At 33.3% G+C, this 21,033-nt stretch overlaps 1 protein-coding gene across 5 annotated transcripts in view; it reads left to right on the forward strand.

Moving 5' to 3' along the window:
* The window catches only part of LOC101975864 (protein eyes shut homolog), a 481,285-nt gene that overhangs the window by 277,004 nt on the left and 183,248 nt on the right, over positions 1-21,033 (forward strand). For all 5 annotated transcript variants that reach the window (XM_078019824.1, XM_078019822.1, XM_078019821.1 and 2 more), the window contains 2 exons: positions 6,388-6,581; positions 9,256-9,383. In XM_078019824.1, coding sequence (XP_077875950.1) covers positions 6,388-6,581; positions 9,256-9,383 — 322 coding nt within the window. The remainder of the gene's footprint in view (positions 1-6,387; positions 6,582-9,255; positions 9,384-21,033) is intronic.

The following is a 21,033-nucleotide window of genomic DNA, read 5'->3' on the forward strand; positions in this document are numbered from 1 at the left end:
ATTTTGTTTTGAAACAACATCTTATATAACTATAATAAAACATCTGAACTATGAAATTGACATTTGTAGAATGTGTGAGGATACTTTAATATCATTTTATAGCAAAGATTCAGGAAATTACCACCATTATCAAAACAGAGAATCATTTCATTATTAAAACCACCTGTAATCCCTGTAGCTCAGTAGGCTGAGCAAGGAGGATTGCAAGTTCAAAGCCAGCCTCAGCAATGTAGTGAGGTCCTAAGCAACTTAGCCAGACCCTATCTCAAAATAAAGATTAAAATGGGCTGGGAATGTGGTTCAGTGGTTAGGTGCTTTTGGGTTCAATATCTGATATCAAAAGAAAAAAAATTCTCTCTCATGCTACCTATTTACATTTTTTACCTATCCTATCTTCCACGAACATCCCTAGCCATTGACAACTCTTAATTTTATCCTTTATTATAGTTTTTTATGTGAATATATTATGCAATATCTCAATTTGTTGAAATCAACTTTTGTCTCTAAATACTATGTCTTCAATAGATGTCTAAGTTTGTATGTGTGTGTGTGTGTGTGTGTGTGTGTGTAACTGATGTATGGTATTCTATGGTATCAATGTACCATAGTTTAACTATTCACTTACAAGACATCTTATTTGCTCCAGTTTTACACTCTTACAGATAACTGTATACTAAATGTTTATATGTTAAATGTCTAAAGTCTTATAAGATGAGGGCCACAGTTAAAAATAATATTTTATGTTTAGAGTTTTTGATAAATAGATAGATTGTAGTTTTTTCTGCCACAGAGGGAAAAACAGGTAAATATGTGAGACTGTGCTTGTGTTAATTGATTTCACTATAGTAGTCATTTTTCTATCCCTCTATATATTAATTTCTATATCTATATGTATACAAAGATATATATATATGAAATCATGTTGTAGATCATGAATATACACAATTAAATTTATGTTAAAAATATTTGGAACTGCAAAGAATCTATGCACCAGTCAAAACGATTATGGGGAAAAAAGAGAAAATGTGAGTTGATTGTTCCATTTCAAGACTTTATATCTATACTTATCTGAACACTGTGAAATTCTATATGGAAAGCTACAGAGATCAATGTGACAAACTTTAGAGAGCAGAAATCAGCTTTATGATTAAGGCCTGTCAATTTTAAATAAAATAAGAAGGGGATAGACTTAAAAACTTGTCTGGAACCATTGGGAATTTGTATTTTAGAAAGTATAATAACAAATTACTATCTCATACTTATTTAATGGATCAGAGACCTAAGTATAACAGCTAAAATTATAAGACATCTAAGAAAACATGACAATATTTTTTCTGACTATAAATTAAGCAAAGAGTTATCAGATATGATACTAAATTACATAAAAGAAAATAGTACTAATTGGTCTTAAATAAAGAATACAATTATACATTAGACTTAATCAAATCAAATTTTTTTATCCAAAAGTCACCAAGTTGAAAATGAAAAGGTAAACCAAGGAGACAGTATTTTCAGGTGACATATATCATAAATAACTAGCATCTGGAATATACAAAGAACCTATTCAAAACATGTATTCAATAATAACAAAACAGATAAATCGATCTCTCTCCAATGGAAATGTGCTAAAATTGGCTTCTAGTAATATGTATTTATCATTAGATAAATACATTTTTATTAAATTAGCAAAATAATTTTAAAAACATAAAATAATCTATATATTTGCCAAAGTTATTGGGTTATAATTTTCAGTATGCAAATTCCTTGATATGGAAGTAATACTACAGTAAGCCTGTTTAAGGAATACATTCACAATTGCTGCAGCCTCTGATTCTGCTTGTTCCAGCCTGTGGTCACCTGGAGGTCTCTTCTCTGGGCACAGCCTGGGTTACCTCTGACATGAATTCTGAATTCCAAGGCTGCCTCTATGGTTGCTGCTGAAGTCACCTGTCAATCAAATGCCGCCTGTACCTCTATCACCATTGGTGCCCCCTCTGATTCCACTGCTGCCAGCCTGAGATCACCTGGATGTCTTGTTTCTGGGTACTGCTGCCACAGGAGACACCACTGCCCTGGATGCAACTGAAGCCAACACTGCTGCTGACCCCTGGAGATCACTTGGTGACACTGCCCCACAGCTGCCATGGCTACTACTGACACACTGACTGCTGCCAACAACCACACCGGCTATCCCTGCTACCATGGCCTAGAGGACTTCTTTCAGGGAAGACTTCAGGTTTGGTTGCATGTGGCTGCACCCATTTTGGGACACCAGCCAGAAACTGGTTCCTGGGTTCCAGCAGGTTTACCACCATAAGAGCCTGTGTCTGGGGACTCTAGCTGAGACTTGCAGATCCAGTGTGGGGGTGCCTGCAGGTTTGGGGGAACCTGGCATCTTTCTGCTGGGAGTGCTGGTGGCCCTTGTCTTGCTGCTGCATCTCGGTTTGGTCATTTGCATGAGTGTATCCTGGTGGTCTCTCTGCAAGTAGGAGCAGCATTGAGATCTTGGAACTACAGTGTCACTGAACCTGAGGTATCTGAAGCCTAAATTGTTGAGATAAGAGACTTGGTTTGAGAGGACAAATCTAGGTTTGGTGATCTCGAGAGATGTCAGAGAGAGGGCTGACAAACTGATGAACATGACAGAGACAGTTTGACTTTCCTGAAAAATTTATTTTATTTTTTGATTCACTAATCTCTATCATATTTCCAAATATCATATTTCCCAAAAGACAGGATGTCTTTTATGCATCAATGTGTAGAGAACAATGATATATGAATGGTGTTTTGCATTTTTTTGTATTCTTATGTCTTTATTTTTTTTCTTTTTGTTCATATTCTTTCTCTCTCTTGTCTATTTTCTTTCCAACTTTTTTCCAACCAACAGTTAATCTCTGTAGGTTTCTCTTCTACTTTTCCTGTGAATTTTTACTTCTAGCTTCTCTCTTAATCCCTTGCAAATATCCCATACTACACTACTGCTGTTCTCTCATCTACCATTTGAAACTGTAAATTGTTTTAACAACTATTCTGTTTGTACTATAGATGGTTATTGAACTCATTATTTTGGTTTAATATGAGAAAGCAGTTAGACGCCTTAGTGGGAGCTATTAGGCTTAAGGCTATATATTGTGTACACTGAGTGCTGTTGATATTCATCTCATCAGTAAAGTTGAATAAAGCACTGGAAACCTCAGAGACACTATAGGTCTACAAGGTAGAATTTATTCTGCCTTAGATCTATACTTTTAGGTAGGAAAACATGAAAGAACAGGGAATAAAGCACTCCAAACAAACCAAGATGATTCAACAACAGAAGTTACTGATAACACAATAAAAGTAATGTTCAAGAAAGAGTTCAGATTGTATATAGTTAAATTGATATGTGAAGTAAAGCATAGTATAAGGAGTGAAATCAAATAAAAAATACAGGAAGTGAAAGACCACTTCAATAAAAGTTAGAGATCATGAAAAATAAAAAAGGAGAGCTCCTTAAAATGAAGGAATCAGTAAACCAAATTATAAATTTAATAGAAAACACCTCCAACAGACTATATTATTTGGAATACAGAACCTCAAACAATGAAGACAAAATATGTAATCTTGAAAGTAGAGTTGAATCTGCAGAAACAATGTAAAGAAACCATGAACAGAATATTCAAGAATTATAGGATAACATGAAAAGAACAAATTTAAGAGTTATTGGAATAGATGAAGGAGCAGAGATATAAACCAAAGGAATGCACAATATTTTCAATGATATAACAGCAGAAAATTTCCCAAACCTAAAAATGGAATGAAAAATCAAATACAAGGGGCTTATAGGACCCCAAATATACAAAATTACAGAAGACCCACACTAAGACACATTATAATGAGAATGACTAACACAGAATAAAAATAAAATCTTAAAGGCTGTGAGAAAAAAAAATCAAATTACGTATAGGGGGAAACCAAGTCAGATCTCAACTGATTTCTCAACCCAGGCCCTCAAAGCTAGGAGGTCCTTGAATAATATATTTCAAGCTCTGAAAGAAAATGGATGCCAATCAAAAATTTTATATAAAGAAAAATTAAGTTTTAGATTTGCATATTAAATTAACACATGCCATGATAAACAAAGATTATAAGAATTCACAACTAGAAAGCCTACACTACAGAGCATTCTCAACAAAATATTCCAGGAGGATGAAGTGGAAAAAAAAGTGAAAACCAGCAAAGGGAGGACCTACACTTAAGGGACTTTCAACTAAATGAGAAACTAAGACAAATCAAAAAGCAGAAATAAATCAAAATGACAGGGAATACAAATAATATCTCAATAATAACCTTGCATGTTAATAGCCTAAACTCATCAATCAAAAGACAAATACTGGCAGATTGTATTAAAAAGCAAGAACCGACAATATGCTGTCTTCAAGAGACTCACCACATGGACAAAGACAACCACAGGCTGAAGGTGAAAGGATGAGAAAAAACTTATTACTAGTATGGATTGCGTAAACAAGCAGAGGTTTCCATTCTCATTTCAGATAAAGTAGACTTCAAACTAAAGTTAATCAGAAGAGACAAAGAAGGGCATTTTATACTTCTTAAGGGAAGTATACATGAGTAGGACATAACACTTATAAATATTTATGTCCTAAAGAGTAGCATCTATATACACCAAACAAACACTTCTCAATTTTAGAAGTGAAATAGACCACAAAACAATAGTACTGGGTGACTTTAACACACCTCTCTCACTACTGGACAGATCTTCCAAACAAAAACTAGAGAAGAAAATTATATAACTAAATAATACAAGCAATAACTTAAACTTAACAGACATATATAGAATATTTCATCCATCAATGAGCACATATACTTTCTTCTCAGCAGCACATGGCTCCTTCTCTAAAATAGACCATATTTATGCCCCAAATCAACTCTTAGTAAATATGTAAAAACAAAGATAATACCCTGCATTCTTTCAAACAAAAACTGATCAACAATTATATAAAAAAGTGTTTCAAAATCTCTAGCAATTAGAGAAATGCAAATCAAAACTACTCTAAGATGTCCTGTCACTCCTATCAGAATGGCAATCATCAAGAATACAGGCAACAATAAATGTTAGTGAAGATGTGGTGAAAAAGATATACTCTTACATTGCTGGTGGGACTGCAAATTGGGGCAACAACTATTGAAAGCAGCAGGGAGATTCCTCAGAAAATTGTGATTGGAACAACCATTTGACTCAGCTGTCCCACTTCTTGGTTTATACCCAAAGGACTTAAAATTCTCTTTTTCCCTCTCTGTGTATGTCTCTGTCTCTGTTTCTATATGTGATTTTTCAAGGTCCATAGTGACACAAGGCCTATAGTGACACAGCCACATCAATGTTTATAGCAACTAGATTCATAATGGCTAGTCTATGGAACCAACCTAGATGCCCCTCAATCAATGAATGGATAAAGATAATGCAGTATATATACTCAATGGAATATTACTCAGCTTTAAAGAAGAGTGAAATTATGGCATTTGCTAGTAAATGGTTGGAGCTGGAGAATATCATGCTAAGCAAAATAGGCCAATCCCTCAAAATGCAAATGTTAATTCACAATAAGGCAGGGGGCACTAAGAAAGAATGACATTACCTTAGATTAGGTAGAGGGAAGTGATCAGAGGAGATGAGAGAGGATGTGGGGATAGGAAATATAGTAGAATGGAACAGACATTATTACTCTATGTATATATGTGTCTACATGACTCATATGATTCTGCAACATGTACACTCAGAAAAATGAAAAATTATATCCCATCTATGCATGCTGTATCAAAGTACATAAAAGGGGATGGGGTTGTGGCTCAGAGGTATAGCGCTCACCTAGCATGTGTGAGGCACTGGGTTTGATCCTCAGCACCACATAGAGTAAAATGAAGACATTGTGTCCACCTATAACTAAAAATAAATATTAAAATAGTGCATGAGGGCTGGGGATGTGGCTCAAGCAGTAATGTGCTCGCCTGGCATGTACAGGGCGCTGGGTTCGATCCTCAGCACCACATAAAAATAAAATAAAGATGTTGTGTCCACCAAAAACTGAAAAATAAATATTAAAAAATTCTCTCTCTCTCTCTCTCTTTAAAAAAATAGTGCATGAATGTATTCTACTGTCATGTATAACTAATTAAATTTTTAAAAATCATTAAAAATTACAAAAATAAAAACACATACAATTCTGTACCAAAAAAGAATCCATGCATTTTAGACTGTTTTCTATAATGACTTTCGCTTTCTTTTTCTATAATGACTTTCTCTTCATATTTTCTCTTTTTCTTTTTCCCTTTCTGCTCCCAATCCCTCTCTGTGTATGTCTCTGTTTCTATATGTGATTTTTCAAGGCCCATTCTGTGAGGAGCTCATGAAACCTCCTAATCCTTATTTTCATTGGGAAGAAAAAAATTGGCAAAAATACTGCTCTGCTTACGTCTGTGAATGCCCAAAAGAACTTCTCAGTCAAAACTGTGAAACTGATGTCAATGAATGTTCTGAAGCAGCACGTCAGATTGGCACTGAGTGTGTCAATACACCAAATGTAAGTCTGAATGTAGGGAATGAGAGAGAAGTTTAAATGAAATTCAGTACTCAAATTACATATGAAAATTGCATATAAAATTTTCATTAAATTGTAATTTTAAAACATAGGAAAGTCAGAAAATCTACTTGTTCACTTTCCTTTTTCCCATTTATATAGAAACCCCAATTTTAAAACACTGCTCAGTCTCATTTTGTGCTCTTCCACCTGTACTCTCCCTCAGGAACAATGTAATTTTACATACTTTCCTGTTTTCATTATTTCTTTTAATTTTTTCTTCTCTTTTGCTTACATGATATTTTCACACCTTATTAATTGAATATTTCAATTAAGTAGACAAATTATTTGTTAACCATTCTCACAGACCACTCCATTTTACTACTAATCATATTTGCCACTAACTCTTAAAAATCTTTTGGAGTTTATTTTTCAAATTTCACAACTCTTTATCACCAACAGTGTTTAAATGGAACTTTCTTCTTGGAACAATGTCCATTCTATTAACAATATTTTGGTCAAGCCATTACTGAGAAGTTTTAGTTTAATTATACAAGGCATATAACAAAAGATAAAGGCCTACAATAGTATCATTTTGTAATTCACCTATAATTTTTTGAAAAACACTTAACCAGTTGTCATTAACCTATGTTAAAAGAAACATCAGCATTAAGAGATTTTAGTGGGAAGAACACTAAGACATTCTTGTAACAATCAAAACAATTATACTTGTAAGGGGAAATCAGGTCCTCCACTCTGCCTCCCCAAAGCATGTCTATGTCCTAATCTCAGGAATATGTATCAACTCTCTGTTACATAAGAAGGGGAAACCAAGATGGCAAATAAAATCAAGACTGCTGGTCAGCTGATTACATCACAGACTATCTAAACAGGACTGGTGTAATTACCAGTCCTTTAAAGAGGAAGAGGGAGAAAAAGTATTACAGTCAGGGAGAGATTTGAAGATGCTGCAATTCTGGTTTTAGAGTTGAAAGAAGGGACCATAAATGAAGACTGAGGGCAGCTTCTGGAAACCAGGAAAGTCAAGAAAATATTATCTTCTGTAAGTTCCAGAAGGAACATAACTGGCATCTTGATTTTAGCACAGTGACATTCTGTTCGGATTTATGACCTCTGAAACTACAGGATAATAAATTTTTATTTCTTTAAGCTACTAAGTTTGTAAAAAAGTTTTCTACACATAAAAATTTGTTATATGAATGAAAAATAGTGTAGTAAACTATGAAAATTTATTAGTAGGATCACTTGAAAAATTTTATTCTAAACCTGAGAATAAGAACAATTAAACACACTCTAACTTTACTAGATATGAGTATCTTAAGAAGTGATCCTCAAAGGATGTTTGCTTAACTATTAATTCATAAAAGTACTTTAACTCTTACTTGTTCTTGTGTTATTCATTATCATGTTTGAAAGAACATGTTTTATTATAAATAATTTTGAAGACACTTTATCATTTCCACCATCACCATGCAATAACCTTAGGCAAACTCTGTATATTTCATATTTAGGTGTTTTTCTTTAGGGGATGAAGTACCAGGGATTGAACTCGGGGACACTCAACCACCACATCCCTAGCTGTATTTTGTATTTTATTTAGAGACAGGGTCTCACTAAGTTGCTTAGTGCCTCACTTTTGCTGAGGCTGGCTTTGAACTCACAATCCTCCTGCCTCAGCCTTCCAAGCTGCTGAGATTACAGGCATGCGCAATTGCTCCCAGCTAGTTTTTTTTTTAAATGAGTATTATTTAATTGGATTCCACAAAGAAGAAACACAATCATCTATTTCAAGTTCATAGGCATTTTATCTTAGAATTACTTAAATACTATTATAAGTTTGAAAATGATGATGATGATAAAGGAGAAAAAGGAGGTAAAGAGAAGAGGACAAGAGGAGGAAGAAAAGTTATGAATAGTGCCTATAGACTACAGGGGCAATAAGAGATAAGTTCATCAAATTTAGTTTTACTTTTGTCTTTACCTAATAACACATGTATAGATTTATAACATTACAATCTTCTATTTTCTAAGTATAATCACATCAAATTTAAATGGCTTAAGACAATTATACCATTATTATCTTTATAGTTCTGTGAATTAACATGTCTCAGCTAAGAGGTTCTTTCTTGGTCCTTGTTTCTCATGAAGTTACAGTCAAAAAGTATCTGGAACTGCAGTTTATCTGGAAAGATTGCTTTTTCACCTGTATGGTGGCTTATGTTAGGTATCAGCTGGGTCTTTAGCTGGAGCTAACAGCCATAATCCTAAGGAAGACTTCTTCAGGTGACCTGGGGTTCCTTAGAGCATGATGATTGGATTCCAAGTGAACATCCCCAAATACATGGAACTGCAGGACCTTTATATCTGGCCTTGCTTAGTCACATAACACCACTTTTCAATAGTCAAAGCCTTGTGTTCAATGCAGAAATGCATAGTCTCCAACAGAGGATTGTTGGTTTCACCTAGGAGAAAGAGTTTGTGATTGGGGAGATATGTGACATGTTAGAAAATAGAACATCCCATGTTACTGCACACAAAACAACTTACACATTTTCTTTAACAATTTCCTTCTCTTTTCAGGCAAGAAATCATTCATTATCTTTCAAATATCCAAAACCTTTGTAAAAATATTTTTAATCTTTAATTTAATTCCTAGGATGTTGTGTGCATCTCTTCATTAATACATTCAGGAAAGTTATGCAAGATAAATGAAACATCACATAATTCATTTTCTTGGAAGGGTAATGTTGCATGTATTAAATGTGAAGAAGACTACCAATACAGGTAAAATTACTTTTCTGCTTGTTTCAATACAATATTTAAGAATATTAAGTCATTTGTACAAAATAACATAAGTTTCTGATTTTACTTTTGATTAATATCTTATTACTCATTTAATGTTAGAATAAAAATATTTGCATATTTTCTACTAATTTTGGTGTTAATTTTAAATAAGTTTTTATGGAATTCTCAAAAATGATTTGGGCAAGAAGTTATAATATAAATATTATATTTTATAATGGAAGTTTTAAGGTATATAAAAACATTTGAAGAAGAAATGTGAATCCCTACCATATTATTTTTCTTTTATACATATAGTGTTAAAATTTGAAAGAGTAACCACCTCTTCCTCTAATTCACAAACCTCAGCTAATGGTTGTTAGTTAGGGTCTAGTCAGACTTTTAGGTGTAGCACTTACTTTTTTGCCAAAAATTACACATTTGTAAATGATATTCTGGCATATAATTTTAGTTCACTTTAAATAGCTTTATAGGTATTTTCTCACACCATTAAAAAATACAATTTGTACTGTTCACACTTGCTTGAGTTTTATCTCGCTGCTTAAAGAAAATTCTGTTGGACTTTATTAAAGAACAGTAAATAACCTCACAAATTTAGAGTATTTATAAAATTAGAAAATTAAAAACTGGGGTATAATGTACCCTTAAATACACCAAAAGAAGCATCATAATATATTGCACAGTACATTCATGAATTTTAAAGCAGCAGAAATTCAAAATTTCTAAAAACAATAAGTTGTTGAAAAGTGACTTTTCACAAAAGGATGAAGAGAAGAAATTTCATCATTAGATCTTGGATGGTCTAATCCATTGAACAAATTTGTGCACGTATTGGTGTGTTTTATCAACACACCAATAAATGCAATTAGTATTATTTCAAAAATAATGGCTTTTTAATTTACTATTTTTGGTTCTTTGCCTAATAGTGCTGGCATATTTGTGAATTTACTTAGGAAAATGATCAGCTTTAACAAATATAGCCACCACTATGCTAATATAGGTAAATATACATTCATCTATAATTATTGGTTTTATTATTTTACAATAAAGGGTTTATTTTATTAACCCTTATTAACATTATCCTGGCAGTTTAGAATGCAGTTTTGTTTTAAAATAAATAATCAAGAGATAAATTAGATAACAAGATGCATGGTTGTCATCTCTCAGTTTATTGTTCTGATAATTAATGGATTTAATTTTAAAATAATGTAATTTGATCTGAAATCTTTTGCTAATGAGTTTTAGTTAATATGGGTGCTATAGAAATTCAAATTTGATTTTACAAAACTGAAAGAAAAAAATACCTCAAGTAAGTAGGTTAGGTTTGAAAACTTACTCATAAGAGTTACATGAGTTACTCTCTGTATTCTGAGATTGCCCATACTATTAAAATAGATACTAGTATTGCTGTATGTATATACATGGCCATATAAACAATGTGATTTGCAACCTGTACACTTGGAAAAATGAGAAATTATACCCCATTTGACTCAAATGTATGATATGTCAAGATCATTGTATTGTAACAAGCAACTAATAATAAAAAAAAAAGAATTTGAAGTACCTATGGCCATGCCAACTCAATTTAAACCACTGTCTCTTACTTCTTCTCTTGATTAAGAGAAGAAGCAAAATATGGAAAGTAACAGAAAAGTAAGAACAAAATTGGTACAACAAGGCAGAAGCAACATTATATTTTGAATTATAAATGAAAAGTAAAGCCTCAGAAATCAATAAGAATGTGATAAAAATTTTGGACACAAATGCAGAATTTTCAACTCCTAACCTTCTTTCCCCCAATTTATCAATGACAAACTCTATTAACTCTTGTTAACACTGACTTGGGTGAAGCAAAGGAATTAATATAAATTTAAAAAGCATGAAGATAAAATGATAACAAAATTAGTTTTAAAAAAATATTTTCTTTTTTCATAGTAGATGAACAAAATCAGTGAAAAACATCAGCAAAAATCTCAAAACTATTGACTTAAATGATTTTACATTAAGAATTTATCTGTATATTGCTGGTTTAGAAGCTATGCTTTTCTAGATCAGTGACTAAACTTTTAACTGAATTAGAACTTCCTGAATGACTGATTAGAACACAAATCCTTGTTCTTGTTACTAAGGAATCTAATTTAGAAAGTCTGGAGTAGGGATTGTAAAGGTGCGCTTCTATCAAACTCTCAAGAAATGCCAGTGCTGCTGTAGATTCCACCCTTAAGAATTGCTGGTCAATATAAACTCTAGCAGCATCATATAGAATATCTGCTTATGCATTTTACCCTAGATTACCTCCTTCAGAAAGATATTGAAACACCAGTTTGAGACAATATTGGCCCTAGTAACAAAAAGCATCACGGTCAGAAAGGAGTTAATTTCCACTTGTGAGTGCAAACCAGTAATTCCCTTACCACTTAAATGGCTGAAAGCTCGGGGGATCTATGGATGCTTCACATACAATTTTATTATTATGAGCAGTAAGAGTGGGGAAAAGAAAACACAACATCAAAAATGGCATTTCTGGGTGTAGCTGGCAAACAAGTAGAATCTGATAGAAAAGGAACAGGAGCAACTAAGGTTGTACAGACATTGGACCACCAGAACACAAATTTATTGATTTCCAGAAAACATGGAAGTGTGTCTTGGTTAGTGCTATCAGTACTTTGAATGATAGGTTGAAAATAAAATGAAGTTTGTGAGTTACAGTCATTACAAAAAAAAAATGAAACAAATGATGTAAAACAATTTTCCTAATGTACAAAGTAAATTAGCTATGATTCTGCCAGATAGTTCTCTCAAATATAGCAGCATAGGAGGGTTGAATTAAAAAACTAATGATTATGGGAAGAACCAATAGAAACCAGTAGCAAATGTTTAATCAGCCTGTTCTCATAAATAATCCGGAGTTATTATAATTTCCTATGTCAAAGGGGCAAGCTAAGAGTACAATTACTATGAACCAAAGAAAGAATTATATCTGTATCTCATATACAATATTTTAACATGAACTGTGAACTCATAGAAATGCTCACAGTTATGTCTACAGTCTGGTTGTGAGGAAGTTAAGGGAATAAACACTTGGATTTTCCGATCTTGCTGCTGCTCCATTTAGTAGTGTCTCATCACAACCACTGCTCAGGATCCTGAAATACAGTGCAAATAGAGGGGAATTAAAAAGACTACATAGTACCTAAATCAAAGGTAAGCAATCAAGATAATGTATTTCAAGATATAAAACTCTAGAGAGGATTATGCTAAGGGGTTAAGAAGAAATCAGTGTCATAGAAGGGTAAACCATGGAGCAGATGTTCTTAGATTCTATGATGTGTTCATTTTTACCTATCTGCTGGCCTCTGAGAAGCAGAATCCTAGATACATCCTCTAAGAGGTAGCCATTCATCTTCGCAAAATTTACGTTTATATGTATGATAAGCTGCCCTTAAACCACACTAGCTTGTGACCAGAAGACAGGCCCACATTTACCTCAAAATTGGCTGCTTAATAAGGTCATTCCTACTGAATGTTATAATGTAGAAACTTTCAGTCATTTCCTGTACCAGCACTTCACAGAGAAATGGGAAAAAAGGAATTAGAAAATTCCTCCTTCTAGTTTCTGCCATCTTTCCATTCTGGCTACAAAAGTGAAAAAAAAAAGCTGTGAAATATTTTAAAATTACTAAAATAATGCTAGACTATCTCAAAGAATGTGAGTACATCTAGTCAGAGGAAAGTGAAAATTAATCTTTGCAATTGGTGATTGGAAATAATAGTTTCCTAAGTGTTCTTAGTCACATAAAAGTTTTAATTATGATAAATATAACAACTAATGTGATTGTAATTATATAATTATTGTGTATGATTACATATATATATACACATATTTCTCAAATCATTGTGTTGTATGTCTATTTTATTTTATTTTATTTTATTTAGTATAGGGGTTTGAACTCAGGGGCTTACACATGCTACGCAAACATTTTACTACTGAGTTACATCCCCAGTCCTACCTTTTAAATTTATGGAATTTTATTTGCCAATTTCACCTCCATAAAACTGGGGGAAAGAAATAAGTGAGATTATGATTGTATTCGAGAAAGATACATTAAATGAGATGGTAAATGTTGAAGAATTTGAATTAGGAAGAATGTTCAAGAAGGTTACCTACTGCAAGAAGAAGTAGGTAAGTACAGCAGGGTTTGAGAGCATAATTTTTAAATAATTGAGATGTTTAAGGAAGAAGATGGAATAAAGTCCTGATGCCACAGTGAGGAAAAATAGGAACACACCTACAATACCCATATCCCAAGGCGTGAATGTAATCACTACTTGAAGGAGAGTAATCACTACTTGAGATAGTGCAAAGGAAGAGAATTCTAAGAGGAAATGAGACATGTGCAGATCTGTTTGGAGAAAAAGAGCCTCACAGTGAGGAATGACCTGGGAACCTCTGGCCTCTTGGGGTTTCTGAGGTAAAAGGTGATAAGAGGTTAATTTCGATGGCCTTGAAAGTAGATCATAGTGGTGCAACTGTGAATATGGGCATAATGTCAGTCATGTGGAGTTGGCTCAGAAGCTCACAGAGCTCAAGAAACAGTCTTTTGTGAATCCCTCCAAAGGTCAAATTAAAGCAGGAGTCTGTGCTCTACTAGATTTAGGCAAATGGCTGGGGTACCAGGGCACTGAAAGATCCAGCACTAGTGAAGTTTTGTAGGTTCAGTGATCACCTCTTGGATTGCGGGTGATCACTGAACCTATAAAAGGTGGTGGAGAAAGGGACTTCTGACATGACATAGAGAGTTCTGAGTTCTCCAAATACACTAAAACCAGATATGCTATACTTGTGCCCCAAGATTTTATACCAGTTTTGAAGACTGTCATGAACCACAGTACTGACATTGCCATTTTTTAACCAAATGCACACACAATTACTTAATCTAATATCTACTGAATGCATTGAATCTACTATCATTTGTGTCTCAATATGATCACATTCTGAATATTTAGAATGTAATGAGGAATGTGGACCAAAAACTAATTTTTAATATCACCACCCGGTGTTTTACTCATTCAGTATTTTTTCAAATTTGAAAAGCAATAGTTCATCATAATTTGAGCAACAGTTTATTTAAAAATCTAGACAAACTAGATATTAGAAAAATACAAATACTGTGGTTTTAAAAATCAGAAATATTGTGATATACAGTTTTTTGTTGTTGTTGTTCTAAGCCTTTTATTTTCACTCAAACTCTAAAATATTTTATGGGAAAATGATGTTTCAATTTATTTTTTCAGCTTGCTTTTATTTCTGTTTCCTATTCATTGAATTGCAATTTTTATAGCTTCAACTCCTTCTTCAATCAGTGCATTAATATCCTTTCCCCCCTTTCAAGTGAGTTTCATGATTTTATTAAGCTGTGATAAGTCTCACCATGTCAGCCATGAATAGAGTTAGAATTTTCAGCTTCTGTCACAGTAGTTAATTAAGCATGCATGTGACTGAACTGAAACAATGCCTCCACAAAAATTCATGGGTCAACATATTTCGCTTCAATATGATAAAGTTATATTTTCACATAGATTTCAAAAAATACTTTTAAAAATAGCAATAGCATGTTTGGATCAGAAATTTATTTATTAATGAAATGGTTCAACATGGACACTCAATAACTCAACTAACAGGAAACCTCATAGTTTTGAAATTAATTATTTCAAAATCTGGGCTTCTACAATTTCTTGCATAAAAATCAATAAGTTCTAGTTAATTTTTCTTATGAATAAATCATCTTAAAATTTAACAGGACAAAGTGTGCTAAAGTTTAAGAATAGTTTTTTAACTGAAGATTTTAATTATAGACAGTTAAAATATTTAGGACGTTGTTGATATTCCTTTAGCAAAAGTAGGTATGTGCTACTAGTAATGTGATTTTTATTTTCAGAGACTGTTACAGATGACAGAGGTCATCGTATTATCTGGTTCTCTAAGTGCCTCTTTTTGGGAACATTTGTTTCCATCAGTATAACCCTTTTTCCATTAGTCCTGGACATGTCAATTTCTCCATAAATAATAAAAAAAAAAACATGAGTGAAGTTAGTGCAGACATCTCTGTAAGTTTTAATAGATTGAATTCATTTTGTCATTTCTAAGTTTTCTAAGTCATACTTGCTCAAAGGATTCTTAGCTCTAAACTAATCTGTAAAATCTCTTAACACTTCTTAAAATTGAAACTTTCTCACTGTGCCCTCTCAATCACATTTTGTTAGCAGTAAATTCTCTAGAATGTATATTATCTCTTCTACACCATTCTTTCATTTCCTAACTGAAACTAGGGGACCTTTTCTCCTGTAGACTACTTAGGTGTTAACTGTTCACATTTCCACAACCTGTGTACCACAGGAAATGAATTGAAAATAGACGGCTTTGCCACTTACTCTCCTCCTCAAGACCTTGCCCATTTTAACACAAACATTTGTACCTTCCTCTCTCTGATTCTTTGTCTGTCCTTCTCCCTTGCTCATTAAGTGTTTTTCTTCCAAACAACTTCCACTAAAAGTTTTAGCACCCAGTTGACCTATTATTGTTTTTATCTCCATTGTGCATATATCTTGAGTTCACTTTCCATCTTGGATATCTACCCACCTCTGACACGTATTTTACAGATTTAGTCCTCTTCCTCACCTGAATCCATCTCCTGCGGTCATATACTATAACTTTTCATTACCTATGATTACATACCTTGCATGTCTTAATTAAAGTTTTCCATTGTTTAGTCAAGAATTCATGGAATTTCAAATTTACTTACTCATAAGTTTTGAAGCAGAAAATTTGCAATTCTTTCAATAACCAACAAACACCTCAACTGAATGGCTGCAGTGGTCCTCTGTCTCTCATATGGTGCAGATCCTCATTTTCCTTTAAAAAGCCTATTTGCACTTGCATTCTCAAATTCCTTCTCTGCTTTTTTTAATATTCTAGCAACCTGAAAACACTTAACCTGTTTAACTCTCTATCCTACAAGGTAAATTTTAATCAATTTTCATATATACCTAATATAGCCTTTTAAACAATATATTACAAATTAATGGTTGATTCTCAAGTCCCTGAGAAAGCTGCTTGTCTACAGTGTTGTTGTTGTTTTTAAGATTAATTTCTTTATCTCCCTCTCTAAGTTTCCCCACAAATATATACCAATGATATGAATACTTTTATCATTATAAAAATAATGGTTTTGTTCAAAACACCAAAAACTCTCATCTGGAGCTGTTCTATAGCCTCCATCTTGACTTCCTTGTTTTGTCTGTTCATTGATGCACATATGGAATGAAAGTATTATTGACAAAAAATATTTAGGTTGAGATCTAAATGAGGCGAGGGAACATGATAGAGAAAGAGTGCTTGTGGCAGAGAGGATACTCAAAACCAAATCCGTAGCCTATACAGGCCATGCTAATGACTTCTATGGAATAACTGGTCTGCAGAATGCAAGGTGGGGCGGGGGCAGGTAGAAAACATGAAGACAGAAAGGATCCTAGAAATAGGGGCAGTCAAAACATGCAAGTCATTTTAATATTTTGACCTTAAGTAATATGGGAGTATTGCAGGGTTGCTGGCAAATTAATTACAATATTTACATCATATTTAAAAAAATATAATGTGGCTGTTGTTTTGAAAATAAATTGTGAAGAGACCTGGGAAAATGCAGAGGCATGTTAGGAAGTTATAGTTAGTAGAAAATAGTGGGTTAGACTAATATTGAAGAGAGGACATGGTAAGAAATTTTGGATTATGGATGTATTTTTAAGGTGTTTTTAGGGTATTTCTTTATACCTCAGAGAGAGAGAGAGAGAGAGAGAGAATAGATATATTCATTTATAGTTATTGACCTGAGAAACTGGAGGACAGTTACCATTATCTTACATAAGAAAAGCTACAGCTTAAGTAAATTCAAATGGTTTGTTTCCTTGTCTTCTTTTTTCACAAAAAAGTGTGTATTTGTTTTAAAAATATGTCTCTCTCCTGCCACTGCCATCCAGTAGTTTTTTGCAACATGTAAATACATTCTGATATATTAAAAATGCTCCCAAGGTGAATCATCTTTTGCTCCTGCCCATCTCCCCCCCATCATCTCTTCTTACCAAGGTCTCTTTGATTACTCCAGTGTTGTCACTTTGGTGTTTGAGAGTTTCTTTTTTGGCAGTGTTGGGTATTTAACCCAGGACCTTATGCATGCTAGGTAAGCACTCTACAAAATTGAACTATGTCCCCAGTCCTCTCTTTGAAGTTTTTCTATGCCCCAAGTGTCTCCTTTTTCAAGACCATGTATTTACTTGTCTCCACCCTTTTACCAGAAAGCACAGTAACTCAATATTTACTTCATTCATGATTTTGCTCAAATATCATCTCCTTAAGACGTCTTTGCTGCTAATTTTGACATTCTTAAAACAGGTCATTCCAGCCAGGCACAGTGGTACATGCCTATAATCCCAGCGGCTCAGAAGGCTAGGGCAGGAGGATTAAGAGTTCAAAGCCAACCTCTGCACAAGCAAGGAGCTAAGCACATCAGCTAGACCCTGTCTCTAAATAAAATACAAAATAGGGCTGGGCATGAGGCTCAGTGGCTCTTAGCCACTAAGTTTAATCCCCATTACCAAACAACAACAAACCCTCATTCCTATTACTGTCTTCACTATTACCTACCTTTATTTTATTTATTTATTTTATGGCACCTATTCCTATCATTATATTTTTATGTTTCTATAATTTTTATCCTCTGTCCCATAAGATAATGTAAATTAAAGCAGATAATTTGTTGTTTGAAGAGTGGAAACTCTTCATTGTCTTTCTACATACAAAGTTCAGAGTATATCATGCTAATTTTAATTACCACCCACAGAGGTCTTGTAAGGTTATATTAATGTTTAAAAAACTATTAAACATGAATCATTTATGTCTGGAGACCCACATAGGACCTACTTTTCAGTTTATGCCCAAAAGATAAATTGATAAAATGTGAAAGCCTGTAAGTCTATATGTTTGTCTTTGCCCATATAAGCCACAGTAAGTAAGCATGTAGTAGTACTGCAAAGCTTTATTGTAAGAATAAGTCTTTATTTACTTCACAGGCTTTTTTTCTAAGAAGTGGAATAGGTACATGACACTGTTGAAATTGATACAAGTAACTCTGCCTCAGAATCTCCATCTCTACGTGATAAAACTAAAACAGACAAAAGTGAACTGCAGTGCTTTATTTGAGACAAAAAAAAAAAATTGCAACACACATATTCGAAAGGTTCAGGCCCTGAAAAAAAATGTACCAAAACCCCCTCTGAGTTTTCAAACAAGTGATAGGAGTGTTTCAAGATAACAGAAGCACAGAAAATCAGTTGGAGTTAGTTTCTAACTATCTGTTTTCCATTTCCTACAATAGGGTAGTTTGAAAGAACTATTTCAGCAACTAGAAATCGGTAAGCAAGAATCTTCCATTCCAAGACTGACTCGATTACATACTGTCCTTCAAGGAGTTCTCTAAACAATAATTTTCAATTTTTATTTTTTGATTTATAGGTAGTTACTTCATTATTTTAGTACATTAGTAATTTTCCATAACATTACTAGTTACCATACATTTGATTTTTTATTTTATGAAATTAATACATTTTCTTTGATATTTTGAAAAGCTACCTTTTAAAATTTTGTATTTAGTATATAGTAAATACTTAGTTTTATAGATTTACATTTATGAATTCTCTAACCTTAAAATCTGACATAAATCTGATTTCTATATTACATGAAATATTTACAAAAATGTTGGTGATGGAGCCCATACAAGTTACTGCTATAACTATGGTGTTAATTGCTGTGTCCCTAATGAAGACCAGAACTTCTCACTAAAATTAGTAGTATGAATTCCGTAAGTCATTGAGCAAAGTGGAATATTTTGCTCAAAAAACATGTTAGCTTTAAGAAGCAACAAAGTTGTCAGTATTAGATTATTTCATTTGCTTGCACGATTAGCATCCTAAGGAGAAATTCTCCTGGTGTGTATGCAAGAAAGTAGCTTTCTAAAATTAACACTAACTTACCCTAATTCCCAGGGTAAGAAAAACCCAGTGTCCTTTAGAATAATATGTATCTAGACTTTCTGCTTTCTGGTTCAGACTTGTTCTTATTGTTCCTTAACTTAACTAGAATTCTGGAACAGAAAAGAGGCATTCAAGGGCATGGTGTTTTACTGTCTCCTTTTCTTTAGGAATATTACAGTAATTTAGGTTACTTTTTCCTTCCAGTTACAGAGTAGTTTCATATAGATATGTAACTATAAGTTGGATTTTCTAACAACGTCTGAAAAAGCATTTCTTTCCTCTTTCCCCTTATTTAAAACAATTGATCTCTTTGACAAAACTGGCTGCTGAATATTTTGAGCAGCTTAAATAAATTTGGTCATATCTTTTGTCATCTCAACAGGAGCAATGCATGCCAATTTTTATTGCTTTTTGAGCTAGGCAAACATTATTAAAATAGCATAACAAGAAGATAACCAGAGAATAGTGAATACTTTATCCATATAAATACTTTGATTATGTAAGAAGTCAAAAATCAGCCCCACTTAAGGGTTCTTCTTCTCTTTTTCCACAAAGAATGAATGATGTTCTGAATTGAAGGGCTGAAGCCTTTCAGCTGCCAAAGAGGGAGGATTGTGTCATATAATGCAAGAGAGAGGCTGGGCCCAAGACACTCAGAAGAGGATAGATAGGACAGCTACTTGAACTTCATTGGCAGGATTTTCCTTCCCCTTGCCAAATGATGTCTCACTTGGAACAGTGCAGGGAGATACGGGACTTGATGAGGTAGCAAAGAAAAATAGCCCATATAAGAGAAGACTTAAACTGTAGAGAAGAAATGAATCAAAACAAAATGAATAGAACTGGAAGTCTTTGGACTTGGCAATTTAAATAAGAAAACTAATAAAATATGCCAACAGATTCAAGAGGAGCACACAACACTAAAAAAAAAAAAAAAAAAAGAATGCACTGAAAAACCCAGACTTTCATTTATTTGAAATTTGAGGGGAAATGATGACCCATATTACAGATGTCTAGAATATTTTAATGGAAGAATTATTTTAAGATAGATGAAGTAATAATGAAATGAAGAGTTGCTTTCATCTTCATGAGAGTAAATGACTCTCACCCTAAGTTATGATCTTAACCAATAATGAATTTTCCATAAAGCTGCCCATGGCAAATTTTGAAAAACTGGAAACCACTAGTGCTTCCTGTTGACTTTAAATTGCTTGAATTTTCTCTCAAAATATTCTATACCCAATTGTTTATTTTCTATCTTCTCTCATTAAATGATAAGCTCAATGAGGGAAAGAAATTTGTACACTAAAATGTGCACCATGCCTAGAAAAACAAATACCTATGTTATAAGTTCAAAATGTATTCATTAAGTGAATGAATGAACAATAACAGAGGAAGTTGAGCATCAAGGAAGAGATCAAGGAGACCCAACATGTGCATAATAGCAGGACTAGAAAAAGAAAATAATATAAAAAAATTAATCATCTAGAACAATAGCAGCTCTGGAAGTTGTAAAAGATTATAGGAGGAAGCAATAAATAATCAAGTC

This window comes from Ictidomys tridecemlineatus, chromosome 8 (assembly GCF_052094955.1).
Source record: "Ictidomys tridecemlineatus isolate mIctTri1 chromosome 8, mIctTri1.hap1, whole genome shotgun sequence".
NCBI classification, from domain to species: Eukaryota; Metazoa; Chordata; class Mammalia; order Rodentia; family Sciuridae; genus Ictidomys; species Ictidomys tridecemlineatus.